Below are 22,017 nucleotides of genomic sequence, written 5' to 3'. Positions count from 1 at the left end.
TATCATATATATAGGCTTAAAAATGTTATGTAACGTTTTTAGTAAATGCTGCAATATTACTTGAGCGACAGACAGACAGTATAGATAAAGCGTCATCAGTGTTCTTCAAGCGAGGCGTGTAACTCTTTGTGTGGCTCTATTCAGCAATTTCTCCAGCGCTAATTCATGACCCGCTCGACACAGAGAGCTCATGCAATACATGAAACCAGATGATGTGATCAATATGCGCGGATTGATCTGTCGGCAAGGTCTCGATTGACCTTGGGAGAACATTTGATCTCCTCTGTCAATACGACTACACGCTGTGATTGCTATTACTTTTATATTTAGGGCTGTCCCGACATGATCTCGTCGAGTCAGAAATGCTTGGGAGAGGACGTCACTCCTCACATAACCATGGTGACTTGTGGTCTGTATGCCACATCCGTCTCTTGAAGTCTGAACAGGAATCAAGTCTCACCAGAAGAGTCAAATAAGTCAAGATAGAGCAACAGTCAAAACTAGGGCGATGAAGAGTTGTCAGTTATAATTGCCAAACCACGTTATCATTGAATGTGAGCTTTATTTTGGGTGCGATTGTCCCTTCTGATAATTTGGCATAATCCATGAAGCATGATTTCACTTTTCAATATGAATTAAATTGATTGTGTCCCCCGTATACAAACGTGATTGAACATTTGCATTACAATCTGTGATGTAAAGTTCATGTCGAGGTGAACACCCATGGAACATGAGCCTTTGAAAATCATTTTTCATATTTACCCATCTCTTTGACCTGTAAAAGTATACAATAAATATCGTCGAATTTCTTTGTGTTTCTCTCTTGACTTGAACCATAGATTTCATGTCGGCCCCCTGTTAAAGGAGCGTTCGAGGTAACCACACTGCGACTCTGTTGACGATAACTTGTCCCGTCTGATCGAAACGATGAATACTCCCACGAACGTCCATGTTGACCATTTTGTCCTTGAACGCTTTATCACCTTCTTGAAAGCCGTTCAAGGGAATGATTTTCCGTTGGATCGTCGACGTTGTCGTGCCCGGTCGTGCCCGCCTTTCTAGGTGAATATTTCTTGGGAAAAGGTCCCCTCGTCGTCGACAATGGTCTCTATGCAAACACAGCCGCGGCAGGAACCTCAAAATGAAGTTCTCGCGAGTACCAGGTGCAGCGTTTGCGGTCTGTGCTGAGCACCTTCAATACCAAGGTCATCCAGGTTCTTGATTTCCTTCCAGCTATTGCCCTTCTCCCTTTTGCATTCCTACAGCAATCAACTGACCTCTACTTTAGTGGTTGCTGACAGTTGGTCATCATCACCAATGATTGCAGAAGCAACATCAACTACGTGAGATAACCCGCAGCCCTCATTCGAGCAACGCGCCAAAATGTCGAACATTGCTGCCGACCTTCTCGAGCAGCTACTCCGAGTCGCTGGTTCTTATAACGACTTCGATGTTTATCTTGCAGTCGAGTCCTTTGAGATCACAACCGCCTTGGCCGACCATGGTAGAATCGTTGCAGATCTTTTCCGCTGTGTGAGTAGATGAATCTTGGCACCAGATCTCTCAAGAGGAGGCGGCACATTGACACTGAAGCAGATCATCGTTGAGGCCAGAAACCATCCCAACATTGATCTGACCGACGACGAGATCGTCGCCCTGCTGAGAGTCTCCCACAAGATCCGAGTAAGCAGTTCACCTTCACGAACCCCCCGATGAGGAAGAGTCTCTAATCTTTTTCGTTTTCACCAGTTCAACTATACACTCGTCGATGCCGTCAACCCCGAGATTGCCCCCGAGGTCATCCTTCCCACCCCGACTGCACGCTGGTACAAGAGAGCCCGAGCCCGCGTTCGCAACATCATGACCCCCGTCACCGCCGAGCGTCCTGCTGGACCTCAAACTCCTGCCACTACAGGCTCTGGAACCATGCGTACCTGGCGCGAGAGACCCCCGACCAAAACCTCTCTGCGCATGATGATGACCACTGCCAAGGCTGCGTATCGTCGCCGTCGCCATGGTCGCAAGGATCGTGACCACTAAGGGATTTGTTCCAAAGTCGCTGGGAAGGGCAAGTATGTTCTACAGATCCAGGGCTATGAATCAGCTTTTCGGGTACTTGGTCGCTGGGAAGACACATTGTTCCGCGGAGGATGGGCAGATGGAGACTTCATAGCTAGTATAAGAAGCGAATTGAGGCGTACATGGAATCAGGAACCAGCAAATATTCCTTTCTGATCCCGTCCTTGCATGACTCACGTGCTTAATTTGGTAGATCAGTGCCCAAATGCAATGTTACGTCCAAAGACGAGATGCTTTGATCCAAAGTTTACTTCTTTCATCTCTTCTCCTCTATCCCTATAGGATCAAGTCTCAGTAGGAGCAAGTCAGATAAAAGGGATAATAACTAAGCTTTATTGTGGGTATCAAGAGGTATCTAGGGGTCTGGTCGTTTCTTTTGGTCATTTATGTGTGGGCAAATATGTACAAGAATGGTTGTGTGAAAGCCAGAGGTCTATCAAGAGAAAGTCGTGGCATCCGCAACAATTACTTCATGCTAAAGTTTCGGGAGCTATGTTTGGTGTATGCCTTTCCTGGGCGCCCGTCGTCCCAGTCAGAGTCGTTGGCAGCGGACGAGTAACAATGCACGCTGTACTCGTCGGTCCGGGTAATAGCATGGAGCTCCGTCTCGTCGTTGCTGCCGGTCGGCGAAGGTTGGTTGGGTATGGTGTGGATCATGTCCTCGACCGAGTCCGTGTGCGAGTAGCCTTTGGCTCCGGGCATCATTGATCGCCGCGCCGACGCATTGTTGATGTACTTGCTGGATCGGCTTGTGCCAATCGTCTTTGGGTTCGAGCTGGAGCCGCCCGATCGGCCGACCTTGGAGACGGCGCCCCGCCAGGCTCCCGCCAGCCACGCGTCCATCACCGGAAGGGAGATGGTGATGATGCCTACACAGACGTCCAGTGCCGTCCAGATCAGCAGCTCCGTGTAGTCCCACATGAGATCCGAGGAGAAGTCGGCGCGCAGTTGCCGCACTACGAGATGATGTTAGTTGATGCTCAGGTGTTTGTTGTTTGACCAGAGACCCAGGGTATGGCTGTCGAAAGGGCATGAGGAAAGTACTTACTGAGTCCGCAGATGACGGCAATGAGACCGACTGTCCACATCCCAAACAATCTTGCTTTTTTATGTTTATCCATCTGAACTTTCCAAAGAATAACCATGGGCGAGAGCAAAAGTATCACTCCCTGTACAACATGTGTAATGTTGAAAAAGAGATTCTGAACACCTTGGATGCTCGAAGGCTGGCACGTTGCTGGATGTATGATCATGCCGGCAAAGAGCTTATCCCACTGCGCCCGTGCGGGTGTGCAAGTAAAGACTTCCCAGAAAATGGCGGCGGCAATATACAGGATGAGTGTGACGAGGAAGAAGTCGCAGAACCACTTCCAGTGTCTCGAGGCCCGGTCGGCTAGTCGTCGGATAAAGAGCGTCAAGGAGATCTTGACTAGTCCTACGGTAACGTAAAAAATGAACTTGTCGATGACTCCATAGTAGTAGAAAACATTATATTCTTCGTAGGTCACATCCCATATGTGTTTCCCGCCGCCGTGAGTGGCCATGCAGAGTTGACAGGCTGTATATGTGATGCCCATGGCCTGGGTGTGACAATGCGTTAGTATTCATCTGTGTCTGGCATTGCAGTGGGTGTATCAAGGCCATGCCAGCTTGCACCAGCTTTACAATGTGACCAGATGGACAGAGTAGAGCACTTACAGCAGCCGCGATAGTTGCCCAGTCATCAGCACCAAATCGCATTTGTGACATTGCAGCCCTCAGCGCGAGTCTTGTACCAGTCGCAGTCACTATGGCCACAATGACGATTGAGAGGCCAACAATGATTCCGGGTGTTCGGGGCGCATAAGTGTATCCATCGTATGGTTTCTGAGCAGCAAGCGTATAACCCAAACCAGGATCGACCGTGTACATTCCGTAGCCTCGCAGGAACCCCCGAACGATATACCAGTCCCTCTCCGTGTTGGGTGGTTGGCCTATAAAGGCCGACGTCGAGTTCGACATATCAACAGGAACACCGTTCACATGAAGACAAATGCGACACGATGCTCGAGAATCTCAATCAAGTCGAAGACCTGAAAGAGCCAAGGACTGCTTAGCCCAAGATACATATATGCTTTTTGCTCGACGAGATGCAGGGGAGGACGTCCCAGACAGGGCTCCGGTGCTCGGTTACCGAAGTTGCGGTATAGACACACAGCAAACTGGCAAAGCTTTCAACGATCCTCGCTTGAATCAGATTTCTATTACTTTTCGATCGATGGCTGCGGATTTCTATTGTTATTACAACCCGTTGCGAGAGTAGTAGATTCAAGGGTGTTGAGCTAAATTTGCTCGGGCGCTGCCATATTAGGCCTTGAGAGCGATTATGTATAGCTGGAGACAGGGACCTAGAGACCCAACCACATATTCGAGACAACCGGCGATCCTTGACCATGAGCAATTTTGCTTGTCAGCACATTCGCCATTTCGGTAAGCCGATGAGGGATCGTCTCCATTCGTTACCTTGTCAGAGGTTGGCGGCGCTGCCGCATCAACCGCATTGCCTGGCTTGCGTGGATGGAGCCCGGTAGTTGGGCCTTACAAGACCCTTACTCCCCGTTCACTACGCTTTCTCAGCTTGTCAAGGTCTTGGTGTACCCATATGATTGACATTTCGGTGGGCATACATGTGATGAGTTTTACTGTGTGCTCGACTACTATTCTTGATCCGCCACCAAAGCCCTGAATAGACTCTCGCCATGGTCGACGAGGTTGTCCCATGGTGTTCAGATATGATAACATTATGCGACAGTGACTAGAAGCCTTTCAAGCATGAGACATGGCCAAAGTGTTGGTAGCCTGTATCATCACGCGGCATACCAAATAAAGCCAAATAGAGTGCTGAACGTTGCCAAGCACTGCTAGTGGTGAAGAATGCTGAAAATCGCTAACGACTCGAGCAAGACCCACGATGTGTAGCCCCATCGTCACAGGACGCTATGCTAACAAGGGATATCCTTACATACAGACCCCGGCAGCTAAAAATCAGTTTTTGCACCATCGAGCAGTCGTGTAGCGAGTAGCGAGAGGCAAGAGAGAGGTTCTGCAGAGGTATTGCGTGTCCGTTGAACTCGTGGAGGAAATGCTCCATGATTTATGAGATGCAAGCCAGTTGCTGGATACAAATATTTGTGGGAATATTGAATCCAATACCTATGACAAGCTGACCGCTACAAATCCCATCTTCAACGTTTTTAGGTTAACAATGTCTCCATAATGTCCCGGGGACGCCTGTCTGAGCGCTTGAACCAATTCGGATTTTGCTTTAAACTTCTAGCCGCACTACTGGTAGGTGATTATGCTCCTTGGCGCTCGCAAGTCGACCTTCGAATTCGGAAGGAGGTTTGCTTAGTTATATTACATAGCCCTGTTTGGATACGAAAGTTGAAACGGCAACCCAAATCGAGCTTTTCAGATAACCGAGAAAGCATAGAAGAGTCCGTGTGCCTTCTACTCTACCTACCATGGCATACTTCGCGCTCTGAAAGTTTAACGTGCGCCATTACCGTGCGAATGTGCAAAACCAGGTGTTGGTATACACGGCTAATCCACTGGTAATCTTATCTGATCATCAGCAGGAGGCCCGCATAAGAATTTTGATACTCGTGCCCACTACACAGTAGTATCCTAACTTCAGACGGCCAAATATCTACCAAAAGAATTATAAAAAATACAATTCAAGAAATGTAATATTTCCCTGCTCTTGGAGATTGATTCCCCTTGTTACAGCTCAATTTTTCGGTCGGTTCACCTTTGTTTTGTGGTATCGAAAACCACCCGTTTTGGTGACGAGTGTCAAAATTCTTCTGCAGGGGGGCTGTCAGATAAAAAGTCTGCCTCCGATCCTTAGCGACAGCCGCTCCACCAAGCCGATCGATGCCCGCTTTCAAGGAAAGGGAAGAAAAAATAAAGGAAAAAAAACTCAACTGACAAGGGCATACATGCTGGAGACGGGCAGGTATCTGATAACAGATCTAGCGCATTCTCAGTCAGCGTGACCGAGAAGATCTGCAAGAGAGGTCAAAGAGATCAGCAATATCATTGCCTGGAGTGGTGTGCTCGTGAGCGCAATAGCGGTAACCCACGTGTCAACCATGCCCTGGGGCCATCACCCATATCTCACAAATGCGTGCATTTGTCAATCATACAGCAAGTTGCATCAAAACACGATCTTCTTGTTCATGACAGCAGCAACGAGGCTGCGACAAGGCTGAAATGACAAGTCAGAGCGCTTAAAGGGTCAACTTGATCCTTGCGCTGCCCCGGACTGCCCGACATACACTAAGGTTACACATACTTTCCCCGCGTGAGCGGCAATTGTCCAGATCTGACTGTGGCTTAAAATATCTAGTGCTAGGTAGTCTACCTAGATCATACTGATATTGACTCTGTTGTATATAAACCGATATGACTTCCCGGAGACAATAAATGCTCCGTATTTCCGCGGGTTTCTACGACTCGAACCTCGATGCGATTATACCGTACATTGAACTCCATCCCGACTGCAGTGTCCTTCCTGTGGTCCAAGTTTTCTGCGAGCACGTACGTATTTTTTTCATACTCGGATCCACTTTGTCGGCCAGTCTTACAGCCTGTGAGAGGCATACGTCTAGTCATCCCAAGCTTGGTAAGTAAATAGTAGAGAGACAACATCTATTGATGAGAAAATGTCTTTGCAGGTAAAGTTCAAGGTAGCACTTGAATGGGTTTAGGGGAGCACAGACCAGACCTTCAGCCCATTGTCGCTAGTTTCCTTTGTTGGAGGGTACCCGTGGGCACCCATATTCAATGACCAGTCAGTGTATCTGCCCAATGCACGATGATATCTAGCCCTCCATTGAGAGTATACAGTGATGCAGTGAATGTATACCCATCTCACCCTTCTTGCTACATAGAAAATGCTTCTTCATGAGATCAAGTCCTCTCCATTTCAACGGCGAACAACGGTCAGTGGTGCCTCGGCTGAAGCAATATTGTAAGACCATGCTAATATCCGAACCCCCTTCAAAACCCCACCAGCAACAGCAACCTCCAGCCCTTGACATCGCTTAGGGGTCCACGCTCGTAGCCGATCGTTGTTATTTGTATGTTGGGTGGACGTCTTTCCTTGGCCAGAACTTGACTGGACTTTTTCTCAACCCGCGCTCGCCGTCGTCATTAGCCAGTCCAGTCACTCTTTTTTTTTTTCCCTTTCCCTCGACTTTTTAGTCGGTTGTTTACGTTCCCTCTTTTTGGCTTGTCTTGGCGAGGCGTGTTCATCATGGTCCGTTCGTTCCTTGTTCCATTCTTTTCCCTCGCCGCGGGTCTGTCTGTCTCGGCCCATGTGCCGGAGCCGCGTAACACGGCCAAGGCCAACGGCACCGGTGTCGTCAATTCCACCGCCGCCAACTGCACCGGAGTCGCCGCTGTCTCCCCACGCTGCTCCTCCAGCGAGGTCCTGTACACGCGCGATGTGTACTATGTGGGTGGTCGGTTGATCAATACTGGCTCTGCTAATATCACGGCCGATCAGTAAGTGCTGCAATTTTTCTTATTCTACTTTTTTCTTCTTTTAGACACCTACTCCGCGAGACACTGAGGACCCTTGTCCGCCTTATGCCCATATCCCGGCCGTGCTTGTACGTCATGACGGTTGAAAAAAAGACACTAATTTTTTTATTATAGACTCTATGTCGAGAAGCTCACTCCCAGTGGCGGTGTTCAACATGCTCACCCGCTCGTCTTCTTCCATGGTGGTGCCGTGTCGGGCGTGACATGGCTGAATACTCCAGACGGGAGAAGAGGCTTTGCTTCCTACTTCCTCGAGCAAGGCTATCAGGTCTACCTTCTTGTAAGCAAGCCCGCATTCTACTCTCTGGGTCAACTTTGTTGCAAAAAATTCCCGAGCATGCTTGAGATCTTAACATCACCGTTGCTCCAATGGAGTATATCGCGCATCGTCATTAAACCCCACAATACTGACCCAATCACTTGTCAAGGACCACACTGGCGTCGGCAGATCTTCCCAGGAAGATACCTCTGAATATGTCCTCTGGAACTCCACAGGCATTGACGGTGTACAATCGGGTTTTACTGCGCCAGAGTTGGCTGCTACTTACCCTCAGGCTGTCAACCATACGCAATGGCCTGGCACTGGCCAGAGAGGCGACCCTTATTTTGAGCAGTTTGCCAAGGGCGTCATTCCCTTTACCAGCAACTGGACCGTGGGCGAGCTGTCCATGCGGGCCTCGGGCTGTGACCTGCTGGAACTGATTGGTCCCTCGTACCTAGTATCGCACTCCTCGGGCGCGCAGTATCCCATTCTGCTGTCCAACGACTGCCCGGACCTGGTGGCAGGCAACATAAACCTTGAGCACTCTACGCAGCCGTTTTGGAACTATGGTACCACCTTGAACTCTGGCTCGTCGATTCGTCCTTGGGGTCTGGCTAATACTCCCTTGACCTACGACCCTCCGGTTTCGGACGCCTCGGAGCTGGACAAGGTGTGGGACGGCAACGACACCTTGGCCCTGCGCCGGTGCTACCTCCAGACCGAGCCCGCCCGCCAGCTCCCCCAGCTGGCCAAGGTGCCGTACCTTTGCACCACCGGCGAGGCTAGCGTGCACGCCACCTATGATCACTGTGTCATCAACTACCTCGAGCAGGCCGGCGTCAAGACGGACTGGATCAAGCTCGCTGACGTGGGCATTCACGGTAACGGCCATTTCGGTCATCTGGAGCTCAACAATCTCGACATTGCAGAAGTGGTCCGAGAATGGATCGTAAAGCAGGATGCTCTGTCCAGCTAATTGATGCACCGCGAGCTTATTCATGCTTGGCTCGGCCCGGCTCTAGACATGCTCCGAAAGCCACGGCGCCTACATTCGACACGTTCGTTATATACCCGTGCCACGCCCCCACTTATCTGGATGGATTCGTTCCTCACCAACCGTAAGTTGGTGCTACACACCTATTTCGTCAGATCACCTTTTTTCGTCAGACCCATTTCCCACAATTTCCTATATTTTCATACATTATAACAAATTAACGAAAAATCGCAAAAATATACAGATTTTAAATTCTTAATATTTTAATATAACTTTTCCTCGGAGATTTAAAAAAAAAATTGCAATTTATTAATATTCGCGGAGATGCACGTATATAAAGTTATAATATTAAAAAGTTGAATATTCTTTAATAATAAAGTAAAACTTTAAATTTTAAATTAATTATATATAATTATAAAAAGAATATATATAAATTAAAAACTTTTATATTTTTCCGATTTTTCCTCGCTTTTTAATATATAAAAATGTAAAAAGTTAAAAACTTGAATATTTTAACGAGAAAAAATCATATAAAGTTAATTTTAACTTTTTATATTATTATTTATTTAGCTTATTTTAAAATTATTTTTTTCATTTTTATAATTTCTTTAATAATAATTATATCGTTAAATAACGAATTGACGATAAAAGGTGATCTGACGAAATAGGTGTGTAGCACCAACTTACGGGTTGGTGAGGAACGAACACATCCCGATAAGTGGGGGCGTGGCACGAGTATAGATATTGAATGGTAATTCATAATTGATCATGTTTGACAGCTTCTCGCCTTGAACAATGTACAAATCTATTCTCCCTCCTTTGCAATGACACTGTTCTGAACAGTACTCTTTCAGTAACATGACCATCCGGGTTTCTCATCCATTGAGGCGTGTGTAGGTATGTACCTAGGTAGGTTTTGACTTGGCTGCTACTCCGGACATACTGTCAATCTTTAACATGATATAAGCCGAGCGCGTCCATGATTGTCAACCTTGATCCAGAGTTTGAGTTTTCTTTTGCAGTTTTTTTCAGTCATTTGCCCATCATGGCCAAACACCTCTGTGGAACACCACGGCCATATGTTTGGGTTCTTATATCAGCGAGAGATTGGACTCCTCGACTTCCTTACAAGTTATTCCATCCTTCCCCCGCAAGATCCAATTCTGCAATTATCAACTTCACACCATAAGCTGTCCACCATGACCAAGATTCGTCATTTATACGTCTTCATCATACTCGCCATCATCGCAGCTTGGCTGCCTGGAGTCAACGCCAGAAACTGGGTTCCTCATCCTAAATCCTCTACTCCAGAGTTCGTAAAGTGTATGGAGTTTAGAAACACGCCATGCCTAGAGCCAAGAGACCGGGAATGGGATCAATATGCCGCCACGTACAATATCCGAGTACCCGTGACACCAAAATTCATTGCATTGCCGAGGTCCATCGATGAGGTCGCCCTGGCCATGGAATGCGTGCACATTTGCGGTCTGACCGCCCAGGCAAAGTCGGGCGGGCACTCCTATGGCTCCTTTAGCAACGGAGGCTTTGACGGCGAGGTCGTCGTCGACCTGCGGGAAATGCAGACGGTCCATGTCGACTCCAGGACCAACGTTGCCAGGGTCGATGGTGGTCTGCGCTTGGGAAACCTGGCCGTAGCGCTGTACCAGCAAGGTGAGAGGGCTCTGGCGCATGGCAGCTGCGCGGGTGTTGGCATCGGAGGTCACTTTACTCACGGCGGATATGGATTCGCCAGCCGTGCTTGGGGCTTGGGCTTGGATCAGATTATCGGACTTGATGTTGTCTTGGCCAACGGCTCTATAAGGTATGCATCTCAAGATAACAATACGGAGCTCTTTTATGTAAGTATGGACGAATCATGAGATACTGCACTGCGACTCATGCACAAGTATAGGGGATGCGAGGTGCCGCCGACTCGGTCGGTATCGCCGCCAGGTTCCATCTCAACGCGCAAAAGGCACCAGCAGCCGTGGTAAACTTTCGACTGGATGCCAGCGACGCGACGCACAGCACCGACGCCACTGTGGCGGCATTCCTGACGGTCCAGGACTTTGTTCACAACAAGAAACACAATGCCGTGGACAGTAAGCTCGGGTTCAGCATCTCGCTGCAGTACAACCAGTTCTCGCTCAGCGGCATCTATCTGGGAACGCTGGAGGAATTCAACACCAAAGTCCGGCCCGCCATGGTCGAGGGACTGCCCAATGCAACAGTGGATGCAAAGCAGCTCGATTGGTTGTCGTCGTTGGTGGATCAAAATGACGGCCAGCCGCTGGAAATCGCCGAGCCCTATACGGCGCGTGCAAATTTCTACGCCAAGAGTGTCATTGTTCCCGAACCTGGATTGGACGCCGACCAAATCAGACCTTATATTGATTTCATTTTGAATACAGATTCTCCCACACCATTCTTTGCCTACTTTGACCTTTGGGGAGGTGCAGGCAGCTTCATCAACAAACAGGTGAGTACCCTGAACCATACCCGGGAACCACTGGTGATCTTTACTAACATGGAGTGTCCTTTTCCACAAAGTATAAACACTGGACCGCTTTCCCTCACCGCGACAGTCTATGGGTTGCCCAACACTATGCCTGGGTCGACAACAACGCCACGTTTCCCAAGGAAGGCATCAACTATATTCACAACCTCAATGACTTTCTAGGTCGCGCGGTCGATACTGCTGCCAACTTTAAGCGCATGTACAAGTCGTACTTTGGCTATCTCGATCCGCTCATGCGCCCTGACAAGGCCCGGGACCGGTATTACGATCGATACACGGATAAACAGCTAAGGATACTCAAGTCCAAGGTGGACTATGGGAATCGATTCCGTAATCCTTATACTTTTGAGCACAATTGATCCCCCAGCACAGTGGTGGACTACAGTTGAAGGGCTGCGAATCAATTGGTGTGGCATTTTGGGGGAAAAGAGAGAACACGTATGAAATCGAGAGCTAGTATTGATAGTAATGCATTATTTTACATAGCACGTAGACACGGGACAACGCATGGTGACTTGTTCAAAAATGCAGTAGAATTTCGTCCTCGGAATGACCCCTATAGGTGTGACAAGCACACCAACTCTAGGTGAATAGTAAAAGCCAGCTATCCCGTTGCATCATGATACATTTCCTCCAATAACCCTCACGATGATCCTTTCCCTCATGTCGCCCCTGGAACACGATCAAACACGGATTTCCCGTGATTGCACAGTCGGCTTCTCCTCTATAGTCTCTGTACCCACTGCAGCGTGGTGAGCATCTGGCACACCCAAGATGTTGCCACCCTTTTCGACGTGGTTTTGTCCTCCAAAGAGTACATCAATCTCCTCGAGGGCGATACCCTTGGTCTCGGGAATGAAAAAGAAGACAAAGAAGGCAAGGATGATGTTCATGGCCATGAAGAAGAAGAGACACTTCAAACCAGTGTTGGTGAGAAAGGTGGGGAAGAACTGCGAAAAGATGGTATTGGCAACGTTTTGCATCTGCGAGCACATGCCGACGGCCTGGGCGCGGACGTTGACGGAAAAGACCTCGGCGGTCCAGATCCAGGTTGTGGCGCCCCACGAGGGCTTGTAGAAAAAGGTAAAGAGGAAGAGCAAAAAGACGATGCCGATGCCGACCGACTGCGACTTGACGCCGTCGACGGTGGGCGTGGCGAGGCCGACCACGGGCACCACCAGCATGCACACGGCCATGCCAGTGGCTCCGACCATCAGGAGCCATCTACGACCATATCTATCGGCAGTCCAGGCGGCATTCAGGGTAAATAGAATACCGCAAGTAGCATTCAGAGCATTGATGAGGTTGATCGTGTTGTGATCCGTCCAGATCTTCTTGTAAATGGCGGTGGAATACCTGCGATTATTAGCATGTGCTAGAAGAGGGTATTTGAGAGCCAGACTCACGAGTTGAGGGTTCCCTGGCCAGTGAGTTGTTGACCCATGTTCATGATGAAAGCAAGGAAGAGACGCTTGCGAACCGAAGGGTCCTTGAAGAGAGCCGAGTAGTTGCTGCTAATGGCCTCCTTTTCGAATTCAATAGCTTCACGGATGGCCAGAATCTCGTCTTCCACTTCCTGTTCCGTGTTGCGGATCTTTCGGAGGACATTTCGTGCCGCCTCGATATTGTTGTGGCGCTTGATGTACCATCGAGGGGAGTCGGGCTGGAATGGCAAGAGGACGAGGACAATGATGGGAACGAGCATTTGAAAGATGACAACCATCTTCCAGTCCCATTCGCCAAGCCTAGCCTTGTACTTGCCAGTGGCAAAGGCAATCCAGTAGGCAATGAATGAACCGACAGAGTAGTTGAGCTGCCAAAAGGTCATGATGGTTCCGCGAATCTCTGCCGGCGCCATCTCGTTAATGTAGACGGGGCCTGCAGTCAAGGCGATGCCCTGGCCCAGACCAATAATGACACGACCGGCAATGAAGCAGCCAAGCTTGTGGTAGGGGGAAAATGTCTGCAGGAAGGTTGCAATAATAGTGACGAAGCAGCCAGTGCCCATGCCGACGCGGCGACCGAAGTAATCAGCCTGTCAAAAGTGAGTTAATAAACTGTGTGGACAACGTCCTAGATGGATAACATACAATGGGACCGCCCATGAACCAACCTGCTACAATTGCTCCAATCGTATAGGCAGTGTTGATCAGACCGAGCAGATAAGTGTCCTTGTCGGGGTCGATATCCATCCATGCCAGCCAGTTTGTCGAGCCTTGTGCAGCATTAAAGACGGACGCATCGTAGCCATACAACACCATGCACATGGCAGCAACCAGGCACACATACCTCGACTTGTTGTTAGTATTGGAGGTGCTTGGGCAGTCGACCAAACTTACCAGTTGTAGACTCTCTCCTTGGTAGGCATCTTGGCGGTCTAAACAGGCAAAAGCCCGTCTCTCGTATAATCGGGTATAGTAGCGAGACACAGAAAACAAGACTTTCACCGCGATCGTGTACAGAGGCAAATAAAGAAGTCTTCCTCTCCCAAGCCGACAGAAAAAGAGAAAAGTCGGGATAGATTATTATTTGGGCGTGCACCACAAGATATAAATGCCCATGCAAGATGCTCTTTCAACGTGATTGGATCCCCAGATAAAGCGAGTATCATTGATTACGTCCGGGGTTGGCACATGGGTCTGGGCCAGTCAAGACTCGCACTACACCTCCAAGGCAGGTTGGTTGTGCGTGGCTCCTCGCTTCTACGGTACGGGCCAGGCGTTCAGAGTTCAGTCTGTCGTCTCGCTTGCAACAGGAATAACCAACTAGTCTGATGGGCTGGAATCCGCCCCAGCTGGGGAAATTCTCCTAGACAATGTGGAAATCGTGGAGAGAGCGGGTGCTTCCCCAAGGAGACAGGAGACCAGGCCATTTCTCAGTCGATAGACCGCCTTCGGGGACAAGGGAGGAGAGCTATTCCCCCACAGTCTCCAAATCCCTCAGCTCTGTCCCCCAGAAACCAACCAGCTCGTTTCAGTGGGATAGCGCCGTTGCTGACCGTAGCGACCACCAAAAATTCCGTCGCTTCTCTAATTCGGATGCAACTTGCAACTGTCGGGAACGACTTCGATTTGTTGCTGCGAGTAAGGAACCAATCTCGGATAGTCTCCCCCATATTGTGGAAGCCACATGGCCCAGGATCTAGTCCCCAACTAGTCCCTACCATAGGTGCTACAGGGGGTGCCGCCTCTCCCCAGGTTCCCCGGAATCTCCAACTTCCACCAATCGTAATTCTTCCGTCAGCTGGGGTAACGTCGACGTGGAGGGAAGATGGACGGTGTTCTCGGCGCACATAACCGTAGCACCCAATTCCTTTTGAACAAGCTTGCAGGCTTGACAGGATTTCTCTTAGTCCGTGACAAGCTTTCGTATCCGAAAGGAGGCTGAAAAGAAGACCAACGTAAGCCTGTGACAAGGGCCATTTGGGATCCAATGATCCAATTCTATCTGATAATCAGCACAATGTTTGTCAGGCGTCCCGATTGACCCGGTGACTCGACATTGGCGCTATCGGATCTCGACATGGGCTGAGGAACGCGAGACCGATTAGCAAAAGGTATGGTCAAAGAAGAATCCATCATACATCCCGCAGCGGTGAATGGCAGAAAAGTCCTGCTTTATTGATTCAGGAGTCACCCTTTCGTACACAGTAGGATCCAGAACCGGCAGATTGAGCTCAACTACGACCAAGTCAATGATTCCGAATCAGGCCAGTATAGTACACATCCCACACTTTGCTTTCTCATGGGTTGATACAGGGTAACTACTAGTTATGAAACCATGACACACCATAAATACAACATCAATGACTAGGTCTAAAGCAACTAAATTATTCTGACCAATACTTATGCCAGATTGGAATCCAGCAGGCCGGTTCAATCTTCTAGTCAGGGTGTCTACTCACGCATCTAGTTCCATGCATGCGCTTGCATAATCCTCCACATTATTGTCAATTTCAAGACGATTTTCCAGGAATGAGAGCGAGGCTAGGCTGACTTTTCCGGCCGATGCGTGATCTGTGGATAAGCGGCATGTAATTCATTAATCATGACAAGTGAAGACTCTTGGTCCTAGCATGAGTCGACTTCAGTCCTTGGTGCGCTCATGTGTAGCCCAGTAAGTATGAGTTTGGCAGATTGCTTCATCAAGATTTGAATGGTGCTGCAGCAACATTGAACACTGCTTTGTATTTTTTCTGATGGATTCAATCTGGCCATACGAATCAGCTCATGTTGTGTTATGCAGGCGATGCACATACAGTTCGAGTGGCAACTTGCAATGCCCTGTCGATTGCCTGGAAAAACCATTCCACAGTTCTCGTATCACTGATGCATGAAGCAACGCAGACTGCAATTGTCTGGATAAAGTCACATTGGTGATATTTCTTCCGTGTGATCGGCGTAGATATGTACGCGAATGAGGGGAAGAGATATACACAACTTTCATTTTGTGCCAAGCTACCTCCAATTATGATATCGCCGTGTGTCAACCACGGCAGCTCAGTCTTGTCAATCAGTGATACGCGCTGAGGAACTACCAACCGCAAATGTCTCAGTATGCAATCCCTTCGCAATGTCCTCATGTTCGGCCTTGCTGTCGCGCACATAGCGCGAGCTTGCGAAACCGACGATGATTGTAGTCTGAACGGGCTTTGTGTCGCCGCCGATACAAGCGATGAACCCAACACGTGCAGCTGTGATCCAGGATGGTTTGGTGATGACTGCGGCCGACTAGACCTCGCGCCCGCGACAAGAGGAACAGGTTACAACCACACAACGGTCCAGAATGCAGATGACTTTGGCTCGTACGGGAACTCGTCATGGTGCGGCTCCATCGTGCAGGATCCCAATGACTCGGGATTGTTCCACATGTTCACCTCGCAGTTTGCGCACGGCTGTGGCCTGTCGGGCTGGCGACCTTCGTCCTTTATCGCCCGCGCCGAGTCGAGGACCGGACCGCAAGGCCCATACCTCTACGCCGAAGCCGTTACGGAGCCTTTTCGTCACAACCCCTACGTCTTTTTCAGTCCGGCAGACCAAAAGTATCTACTATATACGATTGGGGTTGACGCGCCAGAGGCTACCAAGTGCCAGTCTATATCCAATACGCGATGGCCGAATAACATTTCTGTCTCAAGTGCCGATGATCCTCACGGGCCCTGGACGCCTTTTGAATTGATTCTCAGCTCTATGGATCCTCAGTCCACAAATCCCGCGCCCTGGCCACTATGGACGGCAGAGAATCCGACGAGCCAGATTGCGCTCGGCATCGAGGACGACGCCATCTTCATTGGTGATCACTGGAACGGCAGCTACGAGCTCTTGTACCAGCAGCAGTGGAACACGACCGAGTACAGCCCGACCTGGACCGAAGATCCGTTCCTCTGGCACGACAAACGCGGCAACTGGCACTTTCTTGCGCACTGGATGATTGATATCGTCGAGGAAGACGGGCAAAAGTATCCGCGGGTGGGCGCGCACATGTTTGCAAGGAACTTGACGGGGCCCTGGACGTTCAAGCAACAGGAGGCATTCAACTCGACCGTCAACTTCACCGATGGATCGACACAGCTCTTTAAGCGTCGGGAGCGGCCCAAGCTCTTCTTTAGCAATGATGGCGAGTTGACGCCGCTGTATCTCGTCACCGGTGTGCAGGAGATGAACCAGACTGGGGCGAGTTATACTCTTGTGCAGCCCGTTGGTAGCAAATGGCAAGATTTTGAGGATGCCCTTGGATTTTAACATCTTCAGAAGGTGATTCTTTCGAATAGCTAATAAAAGCCAGATTGGTGCAATGGCAACACGTCCGGAGTCACCAGGAAAACCCATTGCGCAAAACTGACACTCTCGAGTGGAAGACCCAGGTTTAACCCCTTGCACGATCCTGTCTCTGGCCAAATATTTCTTCTCCATGAACTTGTTCAAGACTTGTATATATAATGATGCAAAAGATTGGTCTCATCAGCAATTATAATTGAGCACTGTCAAGTAAACCCAAGCTGGCCAGCATGGCGATGCCAAACATTGCGAGCGGACTGGACTACGAAAATCGCCTATACTCGCAGCAACGCAGCGGCTGCTGGCGCAAAAATCATAGGGAGGACCGGGCTGTTGATTCCTTTCCGTGCTCATGGTGCGCCGTGTCTGCAACTATGGCATCTTCAAAAAGATGCAAAAAGATAAGTTGCATTAGCCGCGAATCGAACGCGGGGCCCATCGATGGCAACGATGGATTTTACCACTAAACCACTAATGCTGTCAAATACTCCTGAGGGCTGTTGAAAGAAGTGTGCTTAGGAAACTACATATTGATGCAAGATGGTCCATTTTTACCTAATAGTGAAGCCATCGTGGGTTTCTGTTCGGGTGGGCGTCGACGAGAATCGAGAGTACCTAGCAACTACCTGGTAGGTATCCACCAACACTTGGGTGGGTTGCGATCGGATTTTACTTGGCTGGCTCTGACCTAGTTAGTGGCTTACCTACAGGCTGTAGCTAAGGCTGCGAAAGACGACCAACCACCAATACTCCAATTCATCAAGTAGGATTGGTCCGCCACTGCGGCAGTGCAGGGCGAGTGCATATCTGCCTTATCATTGCTTTCAGCTTTGCAATAAAGAGATCCTCATCCAAACCATGGATTCGGACATCTTGCCGACAGTTTCACAACTGCCTAGATATCCATTGCGCTTGCATCATGAATGACATGATATACGATGGCTTTGAGTCATTGCAATCGATTGACCTCTGGCCGAACCAAACAACAGGCGGCCGCCTGCTTCTTCACATGGAAATGGCGCAAGCGCTGATGCAGCCCCAGTCCTCTTATCACGGCTGGCTTCAACATCTTCGCTTCGTAGTTGAGGTGTCTCATGAGGATACCGACCATGCGTACGAGCTGATTGAGAGCACTAGTCTAGATGACTTGTCCGAGCCATATATCGCCATTTCCTATCGCTGGCCAGAGAACAAGTCGGGCGTCCTTCCCGCCAAGCACCACATCTTGGCAGGTACCCCAAGACGACCGGGAGAAAAGTTTTGGAGGCCGGTTAATGCTCCCATCGACGTCCTTCGACGGGCTTTTGCATTTGCGCGCGCACATGGAATTCGCAAGATTTGGATCGATCAAGAGTGCATTGACCAAGAAGATGAAGATGAAGTGGCACAGGCTATTCAGAGCATGCACGTCGTGTATCGACAGGCCGCCATTGTGCTGGCTGTACTGGGCCACCATGTCACAAATCGCGCGGATATCAATGCTCTAGAGAAGCTCGCAGAGATGGGAGATGGAGCCCAAGTCACTCTTCGTGAGCGAGTCATGGGAGATTCATGGTGGACGCGTGCATGGGCTGCCCAAGAAATGGGAGTCGCGACGTACGACCAGCTACGTTTCATGGTTGGATGGCACGAGTCTCTCGATACCGGAGGCACTTGGTGGAGGGAACTCACGGAGAGGTATAACCAAAGTCGTGATGCTCAAGACCAACAAAATGTCTCCCGAGAATGGGTACTGCGCGGTAATCAGCCGCTCTATTTGAATATGCTGGCGGGTGGTTCTCCGAAAGTTTTGTACGGTCTGGTGTCGGGCTTTTCTCATCCTCCTGTCATGCCAGCTACTGTTTTTGCTCTTCTTACAGGGTATCGTCAATTTCAACAAGAATGGTAAGATCAGTTTTCAAATGCCCTGACAGTAGTCATGGCTAAAAAGATCTAGTTCCCCAGGAGCTAATGAGACATTCAGCACTGACGGCATGCCAAAAATGCCCATATTTGAAGCTGTCAGACTCCTCGCGTACAAGGAATGCCTAAAAGTTTCGGATAAATTGGCCATGCTTGGGAACTTGGCAGATTTTGAGCAACGAATCGACAGAACCAAGGCTGTAAAATTGCAACTTGGATTCACCGCCTGCGCCCTGGCGTTGGCTCTATATAATGGCAACGTCAATCCCTTGTTCAGCAGTCTACATGAGCTTGTACAAGAATTGGCTAACACGGCCAATCGCGGCTTGGTTTCCTGGCTACCAAGCAACCAACTTAGTTTGGAAGATCTCAGCACGCAGTTCGAATTCTCGCATGCGCTAAATTCAATGGGAGGACAATCGTGCAAGGCCTTAGTGCTAGATGGAAAGCTGGCAACAAAGGGATTCATGTGGGAGATTTCAGAGTATCGAGGATTTCAAGGCATTGCAAAACAAATGCAAATGCACCAGGACCCGACTCTGCGTCTACAATTACTTTTGCGGACACTTTGTCGATCTGGCCGTCATGACCTCTTGGCCATTATGATTACCCTACGGATGTTTCGACCTATAAAATCCCCAGGCGAGTTGGTACACCACATGTTGGCAATCCAAGAGTGGTCGCTAGAAATGAGACCATGGCCAGCACAAGTATTCTCTGGGTACGTAAACTTCACGGACCATGAACCTTGGAAAATAATTACCGCCATCTGCACTGAAATCGCTGCTGGGAGACCACTCTTGCTCGGATCGTATGGCAAGGGAGATGACGAGCTGACGTGCCTTTGTCTGGGACCTCTAAACACGAAGCAAGTCTTTTCACCATTGAGTTCTCTTTCATGCGAGTTCACATTGAACCAATTGGAGCACCTGGCGCGAACTACCAATGATAATCGTCATTGGTATGTGGAATCTACATCAGGCCGCGTGTCCCAGAGGCTTCAGGAAAAGTTGCTGGAGCACCTAGATGACAACGATCCGCCATCTTCTAAAGTATTTCGGATACGAGGAACCACGACAGTCATAATAAACCCTTTTTTCTGGGTTCCCATTGCTCACAACAACACGAGGTTCCAGTACCGTTTCAAGACATCAGGCAAGTACCTTCAATGCATACTCAATATGAGCTGACTGCTAACTGTTTCAGGCGGTGATTATTGCTGGTTCTGCTAAAAGCAAGAAGTAGTCGGACTTTATCTGCTCATACACTCGAAACGATCCCGACACTATATGGAGATGATCCAGGTCATTCCCAATTAATTGAAAGAGAAAAATCATAATATATTTATGTTTGCCTACTTCTTCGGAGCCCTAGGAAAGAAATCTGGTGCCCTGAGTCTGACATGAGTGTTACCCGTACTCACGCGTAATCAAGAAAGAAAGGAAAGCGCCATGGGAAATCTCAGAGTGAGTTGTAGTCTTTGTAATAAGCCTCCCACTATTGAAATGTCAGTTGGTAATATTTCGCCATGCCTGTTATGAGTAGGTATCTTGACATGAGGAGGGGACAAAGCAATTCAATTGACATCAAGTGTTTGTATCCAAAACATATTGTAATAAATGAGAAGATTCAAAATTCGCTTACCGATGAACCGCGCATTTCTTCTGCTTGTTCCTCCCACCGACGTCTGTCAGCATCTCTGTATAAAGACTCCTTGTCCTCACCTTTCCCGTTCTCTCTGGCTTTCCTCGCGAAATGGTCTGCGTACGCAAACCTATTGAGCTGATAGTATCGTTCCTCGGCATTCGCCGGCGCATCGTCCTTTCGCGAGGGGTTGTTAAAATCCGCCAGCCAATCCACGGCGTCGCGAAAGTCGCGAAGCGACATGTCCTTATACACCATCTCGCCGCGCTCGTCCGTCTTGGGGTTGGTCATGGCGACAATCATGACGCTGCGGTGCCATGGGTGGTATTTCGTCTTGCCGCCCGCGGCCTTGAGGATGGACTGGTTGGGAAGGGCCTCGGGGTACCACAGCTGTGTCCAGACCTCGAGCACACTTTCGGTATCGCGATACCCCCGGACCTTGTTGACTTTGATGTAGGCGTACGGTCTCGGCTGAATATAACTATCCTCTTCATCGCTCAAGGCATCGGCCACCATCTTGACAAACTCTTGGTTATCGTATTCATCGAGGACCTCTCCCGCTGCATCATATAAGCCCTCAACCCAGCCCTTTACGGCAAAGTAACGAAGGACCGGCTTGTCTTCGTCGGTTGGGAATACTACGGCGCGAATGGAATCATCAGGGCGGTCTTTTTCGAACTCCTCGTTGGCAAGGGTAGAGCAGAGCAACTTGTGGCATGGCCAGTCTGCTTTTTGGCAAGCCTTGCCACAGTATGCGGTGCTTTTGCAGCCTGCGCAGGTCTTGGCATCTTTGGAGTTGCAAATTGCGCAGCTAAACTTTGGTGTGGGTGTTGACGAGGATGATGCGGACGCTGCTGCATCTGCGGATTGTGCTGTCGAGGATTCAGGCTTGGTCGACATGGTGAGAAATCTTGTCAATGAAGTTCACAAGGCGGGGAAAGTCAAGGGTGTTGCAGAGGGGGGGAGAAAAATGTGGCCTAGACGAACCGAGGGACCAAGTCAAATTCAAAAATGTGCGCCCGGGAGCCGAGAAAAGAAAATCCGGCCGGCGATGATAATACGGTGCCGGAAGATGCGGCGCACGGCGACTGGATCCCGAATGGGACCGATCGGTTCCTTTCGGTCGCTTTCGGTCGTTTCCGGTAGCTTTCGGTCCACACAAAATCACGGCTCGACGGCAGAAATTGACACCGCATTCAACCACAACATCGACTATGTATCATAAGAAACATTTCCCAGATAACATGGATCG

At 49.4% G+C, this 22,017-nt stretch overlaps 8 protein-coding genes across 8 annotated transcripts; 5 read left to right on the top strand and 3 right to left on the bottom strand.

Moving 5' to 3' along the window:
- Positions 1-1,383: 1,383 nt before the first annotated feature.
- PFICI_01004 (uncharacterized protein) lies at positions 1,384-2,040 on the top strand (the record flags this gene model as incomplete). The annotated part of the gene is made up of 3 exons (XM_007829585.1): positions 1,384-1,533; positions 1,597-1,683; positions 1,750-2,040. The coding sequence occupies 3 exons, from the start codon at positions 1,384-1,386 to the stop codon at positions 2,038-2,040; spliced, it is 528 nt and encodes a 175-aa protein (XP_007827776.1).
- Positions 2,041-2,544: 504 nt separating this feature from the next.
- On the bottom strand, positions 2,545-4,080 carry PFICI_01003 (uncharacterized protein; the record flags this gene model as incomplete). Its single annotated transcript, XM_007829584.1, has 3 exons — positions 2,545-3,035; positions 3,128-3,659; positions 3,778-4,080. 3 exons carry the CDS (start codon positions 4,078-4,080, stop codon positions 2,545-2,547), a joined length of 1,326 nt encoding a protein of 441 aa, XP_007827775.1.
- Positions 4,081-7,378: 3,298 nt separating this feature from the next.
- On the top strand, positions 7,379-8,906 carry PFICI_01002 (uncharacterized protein; the record flags this gene model as incomplete). The annotated part of the gene is made up of 3 exons (XM_007829583.1): positions 7,379-7,629; positions 7,783-7,948; positions 8,097-8,906. The coding sequence occupies 3 exons, from the start codon at positions 7,379-7,381 to the stop codon at positions 8,904-8,906; spliced, it is 1,227 nt and encodes a 408-aa protein (XP_007827774.1).
- Positions 8,907-10,123: 1,217 nt separating this feature from the next.
- PFICI_01001 (uncharacterized protein) lies at positions 10,124-11,801 on the top strand (the record flags this gene model as incomplete). Its single annotated transcript, XM_007829582.1, has 3 exons — positions 10,124-10,783; positions 10,837-11,403; positions 11,475-11,801. The coding sequence occupies 3 exons, from the start codon at positions 10,124-10,126 to the stop codon at positions 11,799-11,801; spliced, it is 1,554 nt and encodes a 517-aa protein (XP_007827773.1).
- A 324-nt stretch (positions 11,802-12,125) lies between these two features.
- On the bottom strand, positions 12,126-13,810 carry PFICI_01000 (uncharacterized protein; the record flags this gene model as incomplete). The annotated part of the gene is made up of 4 exons (XM_007829581.1): positions 12,126-12,798; positions 12,849-13,477; positions 13,533-13,731; positions 13,782-13,810. 4 exons carry the CDS (start codon positions 13,808-13,810, stop codon positions 12,126-12,128), a joined length of 1,530 nt encoding a protein of 509 aa, XP_007827772.1.
- Positions 13,811-15,998: 2,188 nt separating this feature from the next.
- On the top strand, positions 15,999-17,183 carry PFICI_00999 (uncharacterized protein; the record flags this gene model as incomplete). The annotated part of the gene is made up of 1 exon (XM_007829580.1): positions 15,999-17,183. The coding sequence occupies one exon, from the start codon at positions 15,999-16,001 to the stop codon at positions 17,181-17,183; it is 1,185 nt and encodes a 394-aa protein (XP_007827771.1).
- A 955-nt stretch (positions 17,184-18,138) lies between these two features.
- On the top strand, positions 18,139-20,311 carry PFICI_00998 (uncharacterized protein; the record flags this gene model as incomplete). The annotated part of the gene is made up of 2 exons (XM_007829579.1): positions 18,139-19,103; positions 19,156-20,311. 2 exons carry the CDS (start codon positions 18,139-18,141, stop codon positions 20,309-20,311), a joined length of 2,121 nt encoding a protein of 706 aa, XP_007827770.1.
- A 271-nt stretch (positions 20,312-20,582) lies between these two features.
- Positions 20,583-21,665, bottom strand: PFICI_00997 (uncharacterized protein; the record flags this gene model as incomplete). The annotated part of the gene is made up of 2 exons (XM_007829578.1): positions 20,583-20,618; positions 20,766-21,665. The coding sequence occupies 2 exons, from the start codon at positions 21,663-21,665 to the stop codon at positions 20,583-20,585; spliced, it is 936 nt and encodes a 311-aa protein (XP_007827769.1).
- Positions 21,666-22,017: the final 352 nt, after the last annotated feature.

The sequence above is a fragment of the Pestalotiopsis fici genome (genome assembly GCF_000516985.1).
Source record: "Pestalotiopsis fici W106-1 unplaced genomic scaffold PFICI_Scf_1, whole genome shotgun sequence".
NCBI lineage: Eukaryota > Fungi > Ascomycota > Sordariomycetes > Amphisphaeriales > Sporocadaceae > Pestalotiopsis > Pestalotiopsis fici.
Note: the sequence above shows the minus strand (reverse complement) of the source record. Positions and strands in the feature narration are given on the sequence as shown.